The following is a 21,902-nucleotide window of genomic DNA, read 5'->3' on the forward strand; positions in this document are numbered from 1 at the left end:
AACTCATAAAAAAGAAACACTTTTATACAGAATATTTATACAGGAATAGCTTTTTGAATTGGATTGTTAACCAAAGGAAGACACATCGCAGACATCGATTTTCACACAGATTGCATATGTTTTTCTCTCTAAGGTGTTCTATAGGTTAGTCATTTTACCTAAGCTTATTTGCATGATAGTAAAAATTGCATACAACATTAATTGTGAAGCTTGTAGCATGAGTTGCTCGACATACAGCACTTTTTATAGGCAACCTTTAAAGCACATTTCTCCATTTAAAACGTTTAAGACACTTTTTGTTTTTACTGCCCATCGAAACCACATTTATAAATAGAAAAAAGATCGGTGGAGATTTTAAAAAAGCTCTACGCAACATAAACTTTTAAAAAAAAGTAATTACATCAGAAACACTGCATGAACTGCAAATAAATAATGTCGGACAACATAAACATGGTGTAATTCACATTTCTAACTGTGTGGCAATTCAGAGAGTTACAGTGACAAAGGTTTTGCAAAATAATCTAACATCGGCAGTGCCGTATAGTACAAGGCATTTGTTGGCATAGTTTCTTTAAGACTGTATTTTTTTTTTTTTTACAGTTACAATATAATGTCTATATATATATATTTATATTTCCTCCCTAACAAATAATATGTAAAGACTGAGCTATTCTCGGAGATTCACCTGGGCTGGGTGATCGCGCTCCAGAGTTTGGAGTGATCCATAATCACATTATGCGCTTTTTAAAAGAATAACTAATCTGCCAGCAGGCTCCAGACTTGATACCTCATAATTAAGGCCTTGTCAACCACTTGGTCCTTGATTTCAATTGCTATTTAAAAAAAAAAAAAAATCCAGTTAAACATCACATACGTAAACACCTATCAAAGTCCTAGCAAACTCCAGGGGGACTTTTTTTTTCTTTTTAAATATAATCAGTAGCTCAAAAAAGATAAAGTAAGTCAGTGTAAAACAACAGACATAGAGTGCAGTCAGCAAATATCCACGGCAACATACTTAGAATAATTTTTTGTGCAGATTATTTAAATGATGCATCAGTCTTTACAGTGAATAATACAAGTTTTACAAAATCCAAAAAGTAGTCTGAAATGGGCTTTTCCAGTGTGTGAACACTTCACATAGCCTGTCAGTCTGATATATATAAACACTCCTCATATAGTCCAGACGCTGATTAAAAACACGACTCTTCTGTGTTTGCAGTGCGGTGGTTCTGTGACGGCCGGAGCGTTTACATTTAGCACACTCATCAGTCTGCGTGTGTGCACAAGAAAACTCTCGGGGGAAGAGTCCTACTCCTTGGCCTCGTGCTCTGACTCCGACTGGGCCTCGGCGCCTCGGGCCAGCTGCTCCTCGATCTTGATGGAGAAGATGGTGCTGTTGGTCTGCGTGCTCTCGTCCAGCTCCTTCAGCAGCTCCCCGCTCTCCCTGAAGTCCGTCAGCTCCTCCTCGAAGGCCGGGCTGCTGCTGCTGCTGCTGCTGCTGGTGTTGGTGTTGGTGGTGGCGGCGGTGCTGCCGCTGCTGTTGTTGTTGTTGCTGGGCTCCTTGGGCGCCTTGGCGGGGTGATTGATGTAGAAGCGCTGGTTCTGGAAGAACTTGATGATGGTGAGCTTGGGCAGGTCCAGCTGGGCCGACAGGGTGTGGATGGCCTCCTCGTCCGGGTACAGGCCCACGTCCTGGATGAAGCTCTGCAGGATGCCCAGAGCCTCCAGGGAGATCTTCCCCCCGCAGGTGCGGGACTTGATGCTCCCTCCGCGGCTGCTCTCATCCTCCGTCTCAGCTGGAGAGGCGGTGGAAGGCTGGCGAGGCGGCAACCGGGGCCCGGTGGTGGGCTGCAGTTGCTGCAAGGGCTGCTGGGACAAAAGGGGTTGGGAGGGGTGCTGGAGGGACAGGGAGGGCTGCTGTGACTGGGGCGGCTGAGCCTGCAGTGGGAAAAAAAGGGGAAGAGAAAGGAGACGAGGATGTTATCAGTGAACACTTATCGGCGCCTTAATAAGGCCTTTCATTAAAATCAATTGAGTTGTGAGGAAAAATGGGCCCGCTGTGTATAGAACAGGCACTTGGTTGAAGGAATTTTCCATGTAATATCTCAGTGAATGTAATCAGCTCTGCAGATATGATTTTTTTTTTTCTTTTTTGGAAGTGGGAGATTGTGTCTCTCATTGTGGGGGTAGAGGCAACACACACACACACACACACACACACACACATATGAACCCAGAAGCCACACTCAGCCCTGCACACAGTGGGAAACTGGCCTCTCTATTATAGCCTCTGCTGCTTATCAGGCTCTATTGCCAGGCAGTGATAAACAAGCTCCCTGTGCACAATTCACGTTGCGATGGTCTGGCTGATTTGCCGCAGTGTGAGAATGCTATCGATGGCTTTCACTCTGCCGTCAGAATCCCGTTAGTGTAAACACATGACACATTACTCGTAAAATGTCTCATTGTGTGGTTGGAGAGGGAGTGAGTGGGCAACTCGTGGTCCCTATTGACCCCGCAAAATGGGTGCTCTTTTATTTTCATTTCTGAGTCAGACACTGTAGAATAGGTGTTTCATAATGAAGTTTGCAAAACAGCACTTTGCAGGGACTCTGTTTGCCAGCTGCATAAATGCACCCAAAGATGTGATTTTACTGTACCAATATACTGAGCCATGATAGTTCTTGTTGAGCGAATGGGAGCTAATTTGGCTAATGTATCGTGTTAGTGGAGGACCGAAATATTTAAACAGCAGTCTCGTATGGACGGTTTAAAAACTGCGCCATTAAATCAGAAATAATCCTGTTTTATCAATCTGCAACCATTTCTGTTTGCATGCACAAAATTCCCTCATTCCTTATCTGCTGCTCAAACTGATTTGTAAAAGAAATCCTATTACCTTATTTATATCCGGTAAATGGCAGCCTCTGTGAAACACCGGCCATGTCTCCAAGTAACCAAATAACTAATCAACCACTCAGCTGTGGCGCAGACTTTTAATAGAAGTATTATTGTACTTCATTAAGATATTTCGACCGTTAACTGAGCCCGGGTGTTATTTTCTATTCATCTGCCAGATGTCTCCTATAAAGCAGCTCTGTTAAATAAGTTCAGGCTAATGATATCTTTGAAAACAGCTTTCGCTGAAAAGTAAGAACTTTTAATTGTTGCTGTGTTTCTAATTAACGAGAGTTCATAAAAAAAAAAATCCAAAGTGTTGTTTATTAAGAATTCCTGAAAGATTAGTTAAGATGAAACGTACGGCTGGAAATTATATTCTGCACTTATTTGTTTCTGATACAGAAATACAGAAAAAAGTGAGAAAATATGCATGAATGCAGAGGCAGCGTTTTAACAGGAGAGTGTGTTCGTGTCTCACCTGCAGCCCGTGCACATGAGTTAGGGTCACATTTAACATTTTCATTATCAGTTCATCCGCTGATTATTTTCTCAGCTGGTCTATTAATTATTTACTTGAGGGATACTCAACTTGCTCTGCCTCAGGGGCCACTTCCGCAAAATTAAAAGGAGGCCAGCGTCCAGTTAATAAACAAACATTAATAATATTTATCAGTGTCTATAATACATAAATTGCCTGTTTTCAACCTTTAGACGTTTTCTGTCCTCGTTTTTGCCACGAGGCAAATGGAGCCGCAGCAGGTCAGGTGTACGCAGGGGCGTTTATGCACTCTGGCACCTTATTTACATTATATTAAAAAAAATACTAATATGAAGGAATTCATTTTCATTGTGACCAGTGGTGAATAAGTAATCAGACCATCTACTAAAGTAACACTAACAATTGAACAGTGTAGAAATACTCTGTTACTCTGTTAAAGTCCTGCTTTCAAAAAGTAAAAGAACAAAAGTATCAACATCAAAATATTCTTGAAGTATCAACATTTTCCTGCAGAATAGCAACATTTCACAGTGATATACATTATATCCCAATAATATATATTATATCACCGGATTATAATTATTGATGTGTTAATATGTTCATTACTTGATTGCTGCAGCTAATTTTAACTACTACTTTATTACTTTATTTACTACTACATATTCTGCTGGGTACCTTAATCTTAATAATGTATCTTAATTTAACAGTTGATTTAAATTTTGCATTAACAACATAAATCTGCAGAGTAACCTAAGGTAAGCTGTCAAAAAGTTAAAAATGTCCAACAAAACCAACATCCCAAAACATTCAGGACACTGTCACACAAGACAAAAGCCATTGTTGCATTTGTCTCTGAAAAACAGACTCCAGTGATTAATTGGTTGTCAAAATAATTGTCAGCTTACTTTCTGCTGATCGATTAATCAGTTAATTGACTAATCGTTTTACTTCTAACATGAATAACATAGCGGGGGTCTGTGGTTACAGTACAAAATCAGTAGTAAAACCTGGTGTGTGTGCCCATGCATGAATGCTTTCCAATTGTTATTCTAAAAATGTGAATATCATAATATATAATGAATATGTTTATTTCTTTCTCCATATTTATTGTACTTGTTTGCATGTGCATGTTTACATCAGTTTTTATTATAAAGCCTGTCAACACTGTTGTTGGTGAATTCTGTTACACACACACACACACACACACACACACACACACACACGAGCACGCACGCACGCACGCACGCACACACACGAGCACGCATGCACGCGCACACACACACACACACACACACACACACACACACACACACACACACTATGAGCCCGTTATAAGTCGTGACTCGTGTCGTCATGCTCACCTGTAGCTGGTCAGTGGAGATGTGCATCAGGTGCGTCGGCCGCTCGTTGTGGTGCTGCTGCTGCCCGGCGCTGCTCTCCTGCTCGTAGATGGCGTCGCGCTCCACCTGAGAGAGGCTCAGGAAGCGGCGGATCATGGAGAGGTTCTCCCACAGCGTCCGGTTCTCCGGAGACGGGTCCTCCTTCCAGCGCAGCAGCTCACAGAGCCAACCCTGACGGAGGAATAAGAGGGAGACACAGGAAGACAGAGAGCAGGTCAGTGAAGCACGGGTCAAAAGTTATTATAGTCTGATTTTTGACTGTTGCCTCTAAAAGTGTTCAAAACAATTTTAGGCCCAAGAGTATGAGAACCATTTCACACAGTTTTACAGAAGTTTTATTTAATATGCTTCCTCTGGTGTTGAAATAGATATGAGTCATAGAAACACTTGAACACCCAAATGTTCTTAGGAAAGCGTCAAAGCACCAAGAATAAAAAGATCCAATTTAACTCCATTATAAATGTAAAAGTAAATAATATTAAAAAAAAAAAAAGTTTTGCAAAAACACTTTTGTTACCAAATCACTAAAAAAAAAGCACCTCTTTGTTTCAGAGCAGCTGCACCTGCAGTTAGTGTGTGTCTCTGCCTCAGCTCAGCTGAAGACGAAGACGTGAATTAGCCAAGGTCAAGCAACACAGCAGGAAGGAACAATTTAACGTGACGAGAAACACACACAGACACAGACACACACACACACACACACTTGCATATTGAGTAGCACCCTTGGGAGGAAGCGAGTGACTCCCATGTTTGAAACACTCCAGCAGAGGGCCATGAAAGACAGAGCTGAGGAACCCAACGGGACAATTGCAATCAGGACGGCTTTATTTGATCAATACAATGGGTGAACAATGAGCGTGACCTTGATGAGCCAAAGATTCAATAGAAGAGTGACACGTTTCTGAAAGTGCAGGACGAAAAGTGGCATCAACTCATTGTAATTCTCATGTAGCTTCATGTCTTAATTTTGTGGAGTAAAAGCTGCTGAACTGCAAAGAATTTCACGTGAAGAGTGCAGCTTAACAGATATCAGCTCACAGCAGTGGTGCAAGGTAACAAAGTAAGAATACCTCTTAGCAGTACTGAAGTATTTTGGGAGTATCTTAACTTTCACTTTTACGCCACTAGATTTCTCCTGAGCATTTTAGTTACTGTAAAATAGGGAAGGAAAGGAAGAAGGGATGGAGTGATGAATGAGGGAAGAAGGACAAGTTTGGTTTGTTCTTTAACTCTTTAAGTTGTGAAAAAGACAATTTCTAAGGTGGTGTACATGTTACGGAAAAAATAAACTGACCACCTGCTTATTTATTAACAGCAATTACTTGTGCTTTTACTTCCAATACTTAAGTAATATCCTAATATTCTAATAGGAGACTTTAACTTCTCATAAGATTGTTTTCTGGTAAGATGTATTTACTTTTACTTAAGTATGGCTTTTACTTTTACTTAAGTACTGCTGGTCCCCAGGCATTTTATGAAATTCAGAAAGACATTATTAACCCTTAACCCTTAACTTTGGCAAAATGGCTTGAATTCTTTTAAAAGCGTAGCATAATTGTCAGTGAAGTCTGAAAGAAGAAAAGCAATGTCGCTCCAGGTTTCAGAGGGTTAACTGAACCACGTACACTCGATCATAAAGGTATTTATGAAACAAAATTCCATGATCTTCAAAAACTATCTGGGTATTTTTAATTCTCCTAAACTTTTCCAGTCTTTGAAATTTGTATTTGAATTCAAATGTGTGTGTGTGTGTGTGTGTGTGTGTGTGTGTGTGTGTGTTTGTTCGCGGAGCTGAGTGACAAAGTGAGGCTTCACGACTGCACAGACAGAAGGGCTCTGCAGGGGTTGAGTGACGTGGCCTCCCAGCCTCAGACGTGATGACCTAAACCTCAGCGGGCCAGCGAGTGTGTGAGTAAGAGCGAAGGGAAATAACACACTGTGGTGCTGTGTGGGAGAGCGAAGAGGAGCGGGGGGAGGGGAGGAGAGGAGAGAGGGGGATGAAGCTACAAGAGAGCTGTAAAGGGACAGAAGTGGATGAAGAAGGAGGGACGGCCGGGGAGTGAAACCAGCGAGGAGGAAACACGGCGTCAAAGAGAAGCAGCGAGGTGTGTGAGCGTGTATGTGTGTGTGTTGCAGAGGGCTACTCGCTCAGCCGGGTAGTCTGTCCTGGCACCGTGACAGAGCGGCGCTGTAATCTCCCGGCCAGTGCGCGGCAGCACCTTTCATTTCCACAGGATTACACCGCGCTGCTGGTCCGCACACAGACACACACACACATGCGTACACACAGAGGGCAGAGCCACGCCGCCACACTGCATGCAAGAGATAACTCAGCAGTTTGGTTGTCCCCTGTTCCAACTCCTCCCATAAGCCACATCAAACCCAGGAGGGGTTTTGGAGGAAGCCGAGAGGGGGAGAAAGAGAGAGAGAGAGACATAAAGAGAGAGCGAGGGAGGCGAGCGGGTAGAGGGGGCCATAAAGCCTGCGTGCCCACCTTGTTCCTTTGCCACGTTTATTGTTGCGTTTTTAATTTGCATGCAGAGGGATTTGGACGGCGCTCCAGTTGGGCTGTCTGTGGTTTCAGCTGATTCGGTAGTGAGGGAGAACACACACACATACACACACACACACACACAAACAGACGCACACAAAACCACCACACACCATCTTGTCAAAGCCAGAGAAACTGTACCCCGGCCCAACGATGGAGTAATCCAACTCAAACACTCCCAAAACCAGCAGGATTAAACCCAAAGTAGCAGAGCCAATCAAACAAAGGCACGACGTGAACTCCATTTCAATGCCAGGAAGTCCATTTGATGAAATAAAGTACAGAGAGTTTATTAGTTCACAAGTGCGAATGTTGTGTTTGTGTGGCTTTTTTTTTTCTTTCTGCGTTTCTGACTTTCAGCTTTCATAGAAGGAGTTGAAGAGAGAAATCACACGAACATTTGCTGAAGGTTTTTCATGTGATGTACGTCAAACGGCAGTTAGCGGCGCTGCTCCCGGCCAGCACTGTGGACAGTGGACAGTCAGCATTTTCCATGGCAGTTTCAAGAGCTTTGTTTGTGTTTGTCTAATTGCATTGCTTCCACAGGCCAGGCAGAGGCAGCGGGGATAAAGACAGGAGAGAGATGGGGAGGAACAGAAAGAGACACAGCGAGGGAGTGAGAGAAGTTACTGATTTGACTCTCGTCAGGGTTCATACACATTTTTACCAATACATCTCTGACTTTTTCATGACTTTTAGGCCAATTTTAAAATGACCTCTGATACTCCTTATTGGTTCTTTATCATTACTGTATGATAGCATTTTTAAGTTAATCAAAAAATTTTTTTAATTCAGAGCAGAATTAGAACTGAATATTCAAATATAACTTATGGGGCTGTTTGTTTGTAAAAAGGGAGGGGCTGGTGCAAAACGGCTGTTTTTAAGCCCTGAGGAATGACCTTGGTTTTTTATTTTGGCTTTTGGGGACGTGCATACGACTTTAAATGGCTTTATTTTGTATTTCTCTTACTGTCAACTTTTAAAGAAAACATACTGCCGATTAACTTTCCTTTAAAAATTGCCAACAACTTTTAAAGAAAAAAACTTTCTTAAAAATGTTTCAAGAATTTTGTCTTTTTCTTTAAAAACATGCTTTACAAAAAAACACAAAGGGTGTGGGAGGCATGCTTTCTTTAAAAGTCACCAAAAATTGCACAATTTTTCAGCCAGAAAAAAAACAGAAATTATCATTTGATTTCCAAATTTCTGTTAGTCCTTCAACATATCCTGTTTTCTTTTAAAGATTTTGGCAAATTTTTGGATTTTTTAATTATGTATTTTTTCAAGAAAAAAAACGGTGATTTTTTTAAAGAAAATATGCAGGTTTAGAAGGCATGTTTACTTTAAAAATCACCCAAAAAATTAAAGAACAAAACAAAACAAAACAAAACAAAACAAAACAAAACAAAAAAAACACCAAAAATTAAGCCATTTTATCACAGCCAGAAACTGTAAACACAGAAATTATTGTTTAATTTTTTTTAAATTTCTGGCGGTCCTTAAACCCATTATATGTTATTTACAGATTGTTTACTTTTCCAAAACTTTTGGGAATTTAGTTTTCCAAAGCCTGGAGATTGCTATGTTTAAATTCTATGACTCTTCAAGGTTTTTAACGTCTGTACTAACCCTGACCTTTGGACACTTGGATACATTAAAATGCATAAAACATATTCCTTCTTAACCGTAAAGGACAACATATTTGATTTCAAATTGACTTACACATCAAAATTCTTGCAAAAAAATCAAAAATCTTCCCAAAGAATGACTACATGTTCAACAACACCATACTGTTGCAAACCTGTTCTCCCCCTTTATTATTTAACGTAATTTGTCGAGCCTCTCCACCGCAGCTGACAAGCACCAACGGCTCTTGATTGGATCGTGGAACTTGCTGCCCCTGCTGCTAAAGTGTTCCAACACGGTCCAGAAAACAAAAATCTAGGGCTCTTCAATCCAGTGTACTCTGTGTTTTGTTGAAGATCATTAAGGGCACTCTATAAATAAATAGCACAGGTAGTTCAGAGCAGGCCTAGTTGTCGGCCAACACAGTATACACTCACTGTGTTTCACAACAACTCGTGTAAAGTCAAGAAATTTTCTGTCATGCTGCAGTTTAACCATCGAGGCCACAGAGCACTGCAGTGACACGAACCAGACGGGTGAACGCAAATCTAAGACTGATGAGACAGATATTTATCACAAACCCACAGTATTAAGTTTTTAAAATTTTTTTTTACAAAGATAGGGCTCAGATTGTATAGTTTCTTCTCGCGCCTCTAATCAACCATCACTACAAAAACCACAGGCAGACATTCAGCAAACCATGTCAGACAAACAGATAACCCAGCGCAGAGCAGCAGACGGCCGCAGTAAATGAGTGTCTGGTTAGAAGTGAAAGACGGACAGGATGCTTGTGCTGCTCTGCGTCTGCTGGGTGATAAAGATAAAATGATTGTCTGCTGACGCGTTAGACGTAAAACATCTTCAGAATTTGGTGAAATTACTTGAGACGAGTAGCGGTGAGATGTGGCTTTCAGTTTTTCTTTTGTCCCCCAAACATTTACCTGGTTGTAAAAAGCCTCTGAAACAAAAACTAAACTGAAAACAACTGTCAGCCCATTGATAAGTCATGAGAGAGTAAACCTCAAATATTTTGATAGTTAAATATGTCAAAAATGTCAAACATTTGCCAGAGATGCACCTGAAAATCATGTCTGATAGCCAATACCGATGTTTTGTTGTTTCTCCCCCCCTGTGGCTGGGAAAGAAAAAAATTACAAATTTATGAAACAACCTTAAAGGCTATAATATCAAATTCTTTTACATGACAAACATTTTTAAAAATACTTCAAAGCCTTTTTAATACATATAATATACCATAATTGCCTCTAATATCCATTGTATATTGCTGTGACTCTATCAAAAAATTTGTCCTTCGAACAACTGTATTAATTCAAGTTTCTTGCAAAAAAAATACATTTTACAAGACCGTCACCTTCGCCCAACACCTATTTTTACCGAAAAGAGCTTGAATGAATCACAAACTAACTCAGTGTAACCTCCGTAAGCTGTTAGTTTCCGCCTCAGGCTGCTAAAAGCTAATGCAAACTAGCTCTCCTCCTGCCGAGTTTAAAACTCATCTGTTCTTCACAATGTAACATTTTCATCCTGAATACCAAACCCTGACACTGACAATTTAACTCTAGCCAGTCCCACTTCTCTTGCCTAAAAACGACCAATCCATCCAACAAAGGTAACAAGTACAGCCACTCACAGGGCGGGTCAATCCTTCGCAATCCTTGGTTTTATAAATTTGCATCCTAGGGAAGATCCCTGTTTTACCTAAACATTTTTGTAATTGTCCTCAAAATACCGTTAGTTTCAAGTTGTGCCTTTTAGCCTGATGTGACATAACAGAATGAATGTTGTATTTGCTGATAGACCAATGGCAGTAAACAAAGCGAATATCGGCCGATATATACGTTAGGCTAATAAAGCATTTTTCACTATACTTTATGCATTTTTAGTCAAAACAAGAAAATAATTAGGGATGCGTAATATTGGATTTTTGCTGATATCCAAAATGTTGATATTTTCTAGCCCACTTTGGCTGATTGCCGATGCTGATTTTTGCACATATATTTTTCTACCTCCAACTGCAGTCGCTCCTATAGTAGTATTAACATGTTACACCTCTCATCATGACGGCTAACAGATGCAGACATAAAATACAACGCTTTCCAAAAATGAATGCATTCATAGGGCGTAACAATAAAACTTCTTTGATCTAGGTTACATGCAAAATATGCCACATTTATTCTTGTGTAACAAATTTTAAATAAAACTGTAAAATTCATCCCACTTTAACATGATGCTCTCTGTGAGACAATCCTAAAAATATTTTGCTGAAATTGTGTTTTAAAGCCATTATCCGGCGATACCGATGTCATGCCGATATCATTGCGCATCCCTAAAATCAACTGTTATAAATGAAAATAATTTCGGCCCTAAATTAAACCACGACCATGAGCATAAATTACATTGACTGCACCTTTAAATATATTCAAACCAGAAACAACTACCGATAAGCTTTTCAGTTGACCTGCTGAAATAAAACCGATGCATTTTGCCCAACCCAGATTACCTTAGAAACCACCGAGCAAGTAGTGAACTGGAAAGCCAGTTTGTTTTGATGCTAAATACATCTCTCACAGATGCTGCAAACAGGTTCATCGGAGCAATAAGTACTGACAGGCAAAGGATTATCTTGCTATGTTGGCACACACCTGCGACAATATTGCACAATAATCCGCTGCCTCTAGGTCATCGTTGCTTAATTATTAATTAGTTTCAAACAACGGGACCGGCAATCAAGAACCTCCCGGCCTTTTCTTGTTTTACAGCACAAACAGATCTGACCAGGGGCTAATGGGGCTCTGGGGTCATAAGGTGCCAAATTAAAAGGGTAATAAACTCTTCAGCGGGCCATTGTACGGTCCTAGTATAAATAGCAACCGGGTGTTCTGATAAAAATATTTTCCTCCCAACACAATAGTTGAATTCATGCGCGGGATTCACCCAGCTATGCAATGCGGTACACCGTGTATGTGAGTGCTGCAGTCACAAGCTGCCAATAAGCGCATAGGCCGGCTCTGTCAGAGAACAGCGTGGTATTCACCGCCCAGCCCATCCACCACCAAACTACCACTGCAAACACACCCAACATGAAGGCTCAGAGACACACTGATGAGCAACTGGCTCTGCTGTGAGACAGGGAAAGATGGACGGACAGACAGGCGGACAGACAGACAGGCAGGCAGGCAGAGGGGTCTGTCACAGGGCCTGGCCAACACCTTCCCTCTAATCTCATTTGCTTGTTATCAGCCCCATCAGGCTGACCTAGGCCACTGCAAAAATAAATAAATAAAATAAGCCAACAGATGTCCATCAATTTGCCTTTTGAGTTTTTTTTCCCCCCTCCTTCCTCGGATTACTGCGTGACCAAAAATCAAGCCTCAGTTTCAACCCCAGAAACAACTACACCAGTATATCGAGGACAATTTAGACCATTTGGGGAGGGAAAAAAAAAGCCAAGATGACACATGAAAAAAAAAAAAAAAAAATCACAGATGAAGAAATGATTGTGGCCATTGTTGTGGCTGGCGGGGTTGGAGGACAGGACTGTTTCGGAGGCAGCAGACAAACCTCTTCTGTGTGTGAATAAGGGAGGGAGCTAAAAGTAGGGGGAAGACAATGCATTATTGTCTTTCCTCCTCCTTGAACCTGGCAGAGGCCCAGCACTGGCAGACAACACTATGCAGATAAATGCAGCCGATAACACGTCTCTCCTCCCCGAGCAAGCCAAACTGGCGGCTGCACGTGCGCGTTCACCCCGCAAGGTAACGTGTGCTGTGTTGTAAAAACATTAGGCCATGGTGGACGCCCATCTGCTGACGACGGTGGAGTGTTGAAACGTTCCTGATGCTCGGGCATATGCGAATCTCCCGCAACAATAAGCAATAATTGACTGCAAAATTCAAGGCCAGTTTTTTTTGGGGGGGGGAGAATAAGTCTTTATATGTAAATCTGAGCAACTGTAAAAACAATCTTTGGCGTTCTGTGTGGAAGACGGGGCGATGGAAATTGGGTCAGTGGCCTTATTTGAACTGCAAAGGAAATTGGAAGGACAGCATGATTCGCTTAAAAATAAAGCGAAAAACACATTGTACCACGCTCCCAGAACCAACCATAACGCCCTATTTATTCATCTGTAAGTGTCTTTATTCAATTTCTTCTTTTGAAACAACATGCTGTGCAACAATTACTTTGCAGACTGTATGTTACAATGATAAAAAGACCATCGGAGGGAACAACTTAACGAAATGATTTAAGTGGCATTTGTTTCATATGATAATGGGTCAGGTGAACAACAGCACAAACTTAGAAAGAAAAAGTCTTTTTAGGCCTTTTATGGGGAGTTTAATCCAAATTTATGCTCCGCTGTGGAGGTGTTCTGGTGGTCCCACCATCAATGCTTCAAGCATTGGAATTAATTTATGGTTCAATGTAGGATTTAACCCGTTGATTATCGTAGCAACACTGGATGAATAACGCTGGGTATTCATTATATACCCAAAGTAATCGTGTTTATATTCTTGTGATAAGGAGATGGTCACGGCGAGGGCAAGGTTTGCACTAAAAATGACTGCTAGCAAGATCTGAACACACAAATTTGTCTCGCCAAAGGAAAATAGAAGATTACTGAGCTGTGCATTCATTATATCCAAAGTAATCGTGTTTGCATTTGTTCAATTCACTTGCAGTGAGGAGAAGGTTTTGCCTTGGAAATGGCTTTGCAACATCACAAAATACTAATTTATCTAGCGTTACTGAAAAGAAGATTACTGTCGTTTTTCAACATTTTCCATGTTGGATTTATGATGCTCTCTCTATGTTGTCTCCATGTCCCTGACATAGCCATAGTTGAGGAGGACCATGTCTACAGAGCATCCAAAAAGCTCAATACAGAAGCAGAAGTCCACTTTAACTCTACCCCATCAATTCTGGGAATTCAAACTAGACACCCAACAGTCGCAAGCTCACTGTTCAAAAATGCATGACGTCAACAAGAGAAGAGAAAACACAACAGTTGTTATGAAGATGCTGAATATTTATACATGGTAGCACAAAAATTCTTTATATTTTGTTCACATGGATTCACAGAGACAATAGATGGCAAACTAAATATCAATTTTAGTGGACAAGAACAGGATGGTAAGATTAAGTTAAGCCAGCAGGGGTTTGGCAACATAAACAGTAGACGGCATTGTCTTTCAAAGTTAAAACGTTTCATTACATCCACATATTAAGTAGTTTCTTCACACATGGTGAAAACATGGATGATCTGGACAATTATTGGACACTGGTGAAAAAAAATACATTAAAATGGAATTACTGCCTCACAGTTATACGCCTCCGTGAACCAGTCAAGCTACAATTACTGTTTACATCCATGTCTGTCCAGACTTGTGTGTAGCCATTACAATCGGCAATGCTTCAAATCAAGATGTTGCTGCAATAAAGCTAATTTTAAAGAGTGGATGCTTCACACAGATCTTCCCCATGGCAGCAAAGATCTAAACAATCAGCAAAGTTTAAAGGTGGACACCCAAGATCACTGTCATTGATACAGAAGTTTGACCAAATATCTCCCCTTTTGTAATATAATGTTGAATAATGGCCTACAAAGTGTTTTTGCAGAACATTATGATATCACAGTAACCTTTAACCTTTTGGATATAAAATGCAATCACTTCCGCAATTTATCCTATTAAGACATTTGTGTTAAATTTTGTCTTAATTAGATGATGGATTCTTAAGTTATGGCTAATTACATGTTTTTGAAGTCACAGTGACCTTTGACCAACAAACTCTAATCCATTTATTTTGGAGTCCCAGTGGACGTTTGTGCCAAAGTTGGGGAAATTCCCTCAAGGCAGCATTGAAGTGAATGAGATAGAAGAATGGTCACAATTACCTTGATCTTTGACGACCAAAATCTAATCAGTTCATCACTGTGTCCAATTGGACGTTTGTGCCAAAATTGAAGAAAATTCCCTAATTGTGTTCTTGAGATATTGCATTCACAAGAATGAAATGGACTAGTTCATTGTGACCTCAACCTGTGACCACAAAATCTTATCAGTTCATTGTTGAGTCCCAGTGGACATTTGTGCCAAATTTGAAGAAATTCCCCCCACGCATTCTTGAGATATCGCGTTCACGAGAATGGGATGAACAGACGGACAATCTGAAAGCATAATGCCCCTAGTCAAGGCTATTGTCGGCACTGAGGCATAAAATAAACAAAATTATTTTATTTTATATGTTTCATATATTTTATGCCATCTATGTAAACATCAACATCCCTAAATATTGTCATGCAGGTTTTGTATTACTGTCCTGTCATTCTGTCATGTTTGTTTTTCAGGTGCCGTCCAGAAACTGTTTTCTGTCTAAATGCAGCATTACAGTTTTAAAAAAATGAACATCTTTCTAAAAATAAACCACTCTCTTCCTATCGGATCTAGGGATGTTCACCATAGGGGGATCAAAGAGTTAAATTTATTGTTAAGCCACATTTTTATTTACCTCTGCGTCATTTTTCATAACCTTTCCATCTGATTCCAACTCACGCACTGGTCCAGAGTATTCATACGGAGGCACACAACAAAACAGATGGATCAAACGGGCATCTTTTTGAAATGACAGATAGGCCCTAAGGATGGCTGAATCTGCGACCGCAGTAATGGATGATGAAATTTCTAGTTCTCATATGTACCAATCATGAAGCTGCTTTTCTCTTAAGGAAAGCTTTTGAGGATTAAAAACTGAGTCATCTTAAATCACTTGGAACTTGCCTTTAAAAAATATTCTTTTATTATTAAATCACGTTGATATGACTCTGATGTCTTGTCAGAGTGGATGCTTTCCAGATTGTGGTTGCCAGATTGTGTCACTATCCTCTTTTGTGAGGATGTCAGTGGCTGAGCTTTCGAAGAGAAATTTGCCAGTCTGAATCATACATGCCAAACAATTAATCTCTATTCGAGCTGCGACATGGAGAAGTCTTCGCCAAACAGTGAACGTTTTCTGAAGAGGGGGTCGCGACCTCTCCAGATACAATAAATGAGTTGACAACAATAACAGACTGACAGCTAACGCGACACACATTGTGGAGGCAAGGCATGACTGTGCAGGAAATGGCCCTCTCTGTGTCAGCACTTGCTCCCAGAAACAATACCAACCAGTCCTGTGTGGCAGTTTACGTCATGCCTGCCTGACCAATAAAGTGTGCGGGGAATTTTCGAGCAACCAAACAGAGGCAGATGGAGCATAAAGAATAACCAAAGGCAAATGACCAGTCCATCTAAAATGGAGCACATTAAACATCTGTGTGGTTACAGCGTCTTTTTTCAACGGCACGTTTTGTTCTTTTCCTGCAAAGTTCTCCAGACACAAATGCATAGTAACAATAGTGGGAGTTCCCCGGTGCAACTGCAGGATAAGTGCCTTGCTCAAGAATACTACAGAGACAACATGACAAATTTGAATAATCTATAAATTAGATGTCAAGAATGCTTTCATATGTTCAGTATTTCTCCACAAACTAACAAAACATATCTCACGAGCGCATAAAAAAATCCCTCTAAATATCAGTCGATATCACATTTTAGTGAAATTGTGTTCCCTTTGTGCACTAAAGCACTTCAGATTGTTTAGGAGCACAAAATGGCTGAAAATCGAGTCGCTGATGATGCTACAGTACATGTGCCTCTTTGTATCAAATATTAGTATTGTTGAAATTGCACCGTAATCTAGTTTAGCCTGGTGGTGGGCTGATATTTGGGTGGCGGCACTGTCTGCACAGCTACACTCGGTGTTCAAACACTGTTCTCCCACCACAAATTTACCTCTTGTTTATAATCTTTTCTCTGTTCAATATTGCTGAGGCAGATGGAGGATGAATGCACAGAAGACAACAAACACACTGAAGATGAGCTGGAGATAAACAACAACGGCGGCAACATTACAAACACAGAAAAAGCACCTACATGCCGTCTGATTCCATCAATTATAAGAGCTTGATTGAGATTTAATTCAAAGCTGGGGTTTAATTGCTAATATCAAAGCGTAATTAAGCTGATAAATCATGACTGATCTTATTGAATTAAGGATTGAAATAGCAGAGAACCTGCAAATTGTCTGTGTCAGCTAAATAAGTGTTCTTAATTGGCCTACAAGTTTGCTTCAGATACTAATGAAAGTGAACAAATTTTCATCCCCAAAAAGTGTTCTCAAGTAGAAGTCTTCATATGCGGTTGTTTATTCAGTGCTATGGCTGTGTGTCTCATTCAACTTCTTGAACTTTAAATAGAGTATTTATACAAGTGGCAACAAAGTAAACACACAATCTCAAATATCTCTCTTTACATAGCTAAAAAAGCAACCTATATATCCTCCTTTAGGCTCAATTTATGCAGTATATTTAAATAACAAATACTGACTGAAGGATGTGATGTAGGCAGAGTGACGAGGACAGAAAGTCTCCCTCAGAGAGCGAGAGATAAGGACAGAGAGAGGAGACTGTGAAAGACAGGGAGAGATCAAATAATGCTAGTGCGCACAAGCAGCAGCATGAGCACTTGGGTAGGTCCTAATATCTCCCCATGCAATTCCCCCACACTCACTCACACACACTCCTGCATGCACACACACTCACACAGACTCTCTCTCTCTCTCTCTCTCTCTCTCAGACTGCATCTGCTGGAGCTAGTGGCTGTAGTTAAATTGAAATATTTCCCGGCGTGTGTCAGAAGCATGCAGAATGATAATTATGACAGATCTGATTAGGCGGGCCGAGTCGGGCGGCTCCGGGCTGCAGGTGCGACCTTGTGCATTCCTGAGTGTGTAAATAAAATTAATTACAAGCGTAGGGGGCGCGCAGCGCGTGACATCAGCGCGCACAGGGGGGACTCCCACGGGGGGCACCCTAATGGAATATTTTCCCCGAGTCTAATAATACAGTTGGTATTGACTTGAGGTAATTAGGGGGATCATTAAAGCGCTTTTCCCGGCGTATTTGCCTGCCTGATCAGATTAGCGAGAATGGGCCTCAGAACAAGCCCTGTGTGGTCTGTCAGGAGAAGTGGAGACAGTGGGAAAGGGTTAGCTAGTGAACATTTGCAGAAAGCAAAGAGCTAGCAGAATACTGTCACTGGGACGAGGGTAGCATCTGCTAACAAGCTGGCAAAGGCTCAGATGTGTAAGGTTAGGCATGTGGCTCGTAGGTTAGGCCTTGAGGACTGTTAGCAAAGTGTTAGCTCAGTTAACTAGTAACTAACACCTGCTCCACAGCAGAAAACATTAGTCTGATAATAATGCATGAGAGGTGATGACGAAGAGACGATTTGGAGTCCCGACAGCCGGGGCAGATTCCTGCTTTGGACTGCAGGGTGGGAGGCAGGCGAGGAGGAGGGAGTGGGTTGTGCAATCGGAGACAGATGGGGTGAGAGGTGGCATGTAAGGCGTAAGTGAGAGAGATGGCAGGAGAGACACAAAGTGCTCTGGGCATGCTCAGTGAGACCCCGGGGCTCCTGCTAAGAGGAGGAGGGTTCGATGAAACAGGCAGCGGAGAGAACGCAGGCTGGTGGGAATTCCACTGTCCATTAAACAATAAGAGAAAGGCTCATTTCAGAGGGAGGGGAAGACTTACCGTTTGCAAGATAATTCATTCGCTAAATTAATTATTCAGACAGCTGGGTCTCCAGTTCAAGAAATTGTGTCTTTAATAATAGAGAGGATCTGGCCTAGCCTGTTTCCCATGGCAACCTAATAACCAAGCAGGCACTGGAGATAAATAAATAAATCAATTAATAAACAGTCACGGCCCTTTTAGATCCCTCGGGCTTGGCGATATGCTCGCTCTGATCTGCCTAATTTCAGGGAAAGAGAGGTGTGGAGAGCTGCGAGTTCACAAACAGAAAAATAAAGACGTCTCAATGCCTTCCCAGAAAGTTACGAAAAAGTGGATTTCACTGTGACACGCAGCCCCTAGCAGTTCCTGATATTAAAAAAAATCAGAAAACATCTTCACTGTATCAGTTTCACGATCATTTTAATGCCATTTGTACACAAGTCGTCATGCAAAACATGACTTCTAACACGCTGACCCCAAGTGGCTTCTCCGTAACAGACAAACCTCTGAACGGTCACAATCCAGAAACAGACACCCGAAAGGTCAGCCATCTGCCCCTCTTGTTAAGCAGCCATTGGATGGAGCAGAATGATAGAAGCGGTGTGTGTGTGTGTGTGTGTGTGTGTGTGTGTGTGTGTGTGTGTGTGTGTGTGTGTGTGTGTGTGTGCGTGTCGGTCCGGTCTGGTCGGGTGGGTCATGTGTTAAATATCTGAGATTAAAGCTAAGAAAAGCGTCCATAAAACATGTACGACCACTAAGCGGATTCCCGTAACAGGAAATTAGTCATTTTCCAAACATGGAGGAAGCCGTTCCAGTTATTCTGTCACCCTCCCTTCCTACTCGTATCAGTGTACCCACCCGCCCCCACCCACCTCCACCCACTCCCCCACCTCTCCAGACCAACAAGGCACTCACTCCCCCCCCCTACCCTCCACTCCAGGGACTGCCGTGCCAGGCGGGTGCAGGGTGACAGATGGCATACACCAACCTCCCCCCCTCGCTCTCCCCTACTGCCCCCAGCCCCCCCCGCCCGGCCCCCCCGGTGGCGCAGCGGCGGACCAGATCAGTGCCATTCTGTCTCATTAGAGCCTGGCTAATTAGCGTAGCCTCTTCCAGGGGAGAATGAGCGAGCGAGAGAGAGAGAAAGAGAGACCGGGGGAGAGAGGGCGGCGATGGTGGCGGTGACGGCGTTCTGTACTCTTCTGGTCATTGAGGAGTCGGAGGGCTTTGAGCCCCGTGGTGCGCGGGGCTCCCAGGGTGCTTGTTTTATGACAGCAGGGACTCTGATTCCATCCGTTGCGCAATTCCTCTCAGGAAGTGTCGGAGATGTTTAGACATAAAAGTCGTGTCAAAGGAATGCCCCCCAACCCGCGCCCGCCCCGCCCCCGGCTAACCTCCCATCGCTCAACTGAACATTAGCCGCCCTCTCTGCCAGGCTAGCCAACACAGCAAGCCTCCCCTGTTAATGTGAATGAAAACAAAGCGCACTAGCTCGCTAGATAGCTCTCTGGCCCGACTGAGCCAGTTAATAATGTTGACATCAACTCCAGGCGATCCAGATCATAGCTCGCACCTCCGCAGGCTAAAATGAAACGGGCCGTTTGGCGACCGCAGCGACTTCTGGCAGTGCCATGGCTGGACTCGAACCAGTAACACACAGTTGTTTTCTCCAAGTCTGACATCTCCTGAAGCGAAATGGAGACGGAGCATTCTTGGAGCGTTCGATCAGTTTGAGTCATTGAGGAATGGATCATGAATAATGGTTCTGATTTTATCAATGACTAAATGTAATATCTGTCCTAATAAATCAGACCTGCTGCACGGGATTACTTAAAAAAAACAATACGTGTGCCCAGACTTGAAGTGAAATGGCGAGCATCAATCTGATAAAGTAATATGGCTCGGGTTAGACTCAGTGCTCTATAGTTACTACTCTGAATATGTGGCAGTAAAAGAGTGATTGAAATGCAACATTGACTATGGGGGGGGGGGGGGGGGGGGGGCAGTTAAGGGGTGGCAGAGGCCTGCTGTGGTTACGAGCCCTAAGAGAGGACGGGATGGCTGCGTTCCAGGAACCCCCACAAACACACACCAACAAACACACACATTCAAATGTGCCTGCACATAAACCCAACGTTTAAAAGCACAAACACATCCATACACGGTGAATACACACACCTAAGCATACAGTCAGTGGAGCGTGCACCAATCAGTAAACTCCTGTTTACTGCTTTTCTACCCAGGGGACCACTGCTGCCTATGACCTCCTTCAACTCTCTTATTTGTCTCCTCTCTGATCTCCATTGCTCTCCTCTTCTCAGATGCACTATCGGTCTCTCTACGTGAAGCTACACACAAATGTTAAACGCTGCATGGTGCACATACACCCCCGCATATATATACGGGACTGGTACCAACGGATCCCGGTCACCTGATCCTCTGCTTGCGTAAGCATGCTGGGAAATCCTAAGCTGAGCTGAAGAGGTTGAACTGCTCACCAAGCTGACAGGACGGTGCCAGCCTCAGTGATGAGGCCTCTTCCCCACCCTCCCCCCAATGATTATTTCCCTGGACCCCATATGGGCATCCTGCCAGTCCAGCCCATCCTCCATCCTCATCACCACACCACATCTACACTGCACTCCCCTGCTCAGCACCAGCAGTCTCTGCTGGCATGGCGCTCTACCCAACGCTCGGATGGTGTTATTTTCTTCCTGCAAAGCTGCAGAGCTCTCTGGACTTCAGCTGTCGTTTACAACGTGTCGGTTAAAAATACATTTTGCTGTTCTTCCTGTTGACTGAGTCGCACTATAGTGGTCTTAAAAACAATTAACACTGACGTACTCAACACCCATTATCTTCGTGAAAATGTCCTTTCTCAATACATTTTTTTTTGGCCACATAAGGTCATCCTTTCTCTAGTTCCAGCAGTGATGATTGATGATTGAAATGATTTGATGTTTTTTTGTTGACAAGTAACATTAGATATCAGCTACATGAGAATGAAGGCTGGGCAACTGGATGTATATATTGGCTGCCAATGTTGGCTTTTTTTGGGTGATTTTTGTCACATTTTTTGCTAACTTGAGCAATGATTTAATATTCTGGATTTTTTTTGTTTCTAACAGGTGACATTAAATATCAGCTACCTTTTAAACTACGTTTGCGTGTGGATGGATACACAGTATTTGCTATCTGTGATTGGTTGGTTTTTTTTATTTTGGGCGGTTTTCTCTATTTATTTTGCTTATTTAATAGCCTGCCTTTGAGGAACGAGCGAGAACCACT

At 42.3% G+C, this 21,902-nt stretch overlaps 1 protein-coding gene across 9 annotated transcripts in view; it reads right to left on the reverse strand.

Annotated features, from left to right (window-relative positions):
• Window positions 1-357: 357 nt before the first annotated feature.
• Window positions 358-21,902, reverse strand: part of LOC121945623 (DNA-binding protein SATB1) — a 74,779-nt gene continuing 53,234 nt past the window's right edge. For all 9 annotated transcript variants that reach the window (XM_042489908.1, XM_042489905.1, XM_042489904.1 and 6 more), the window contains 2 exons: window positions 4,765-4,974; window positions 358-1,941 (listed from right to left, as the gene is read on the reverse strand). In XM_042489908.1, the coding sequence (XP_042345842.1) occupies window positions 1,312-1,941; window positions 4,765-4,974 (840 nt within the window). In that variant the 3' untranslated portion in view covers window positions 358-1,311. The remainder of the gene's footprint in view (window positions 1,942-4,764; window positions 4,975-21,902) is intronic.

The sequence above is a fragment of the Plectropomus leopardus genome, chromosome 7, assembly GCF_008729295.1.
Source record: "Plectropomus leopardus isolate mb chromosome 7, YSFRI_Pleo_2.0, whole genome shotgun sequence".
Taxonomy (NCBI): domain Eukaryota; kingdom Metazoa; phylum Chordata; class Actinopteri; order Perciformes; family Serranidae; genus Plectropomus; species Plectropomus leopardus.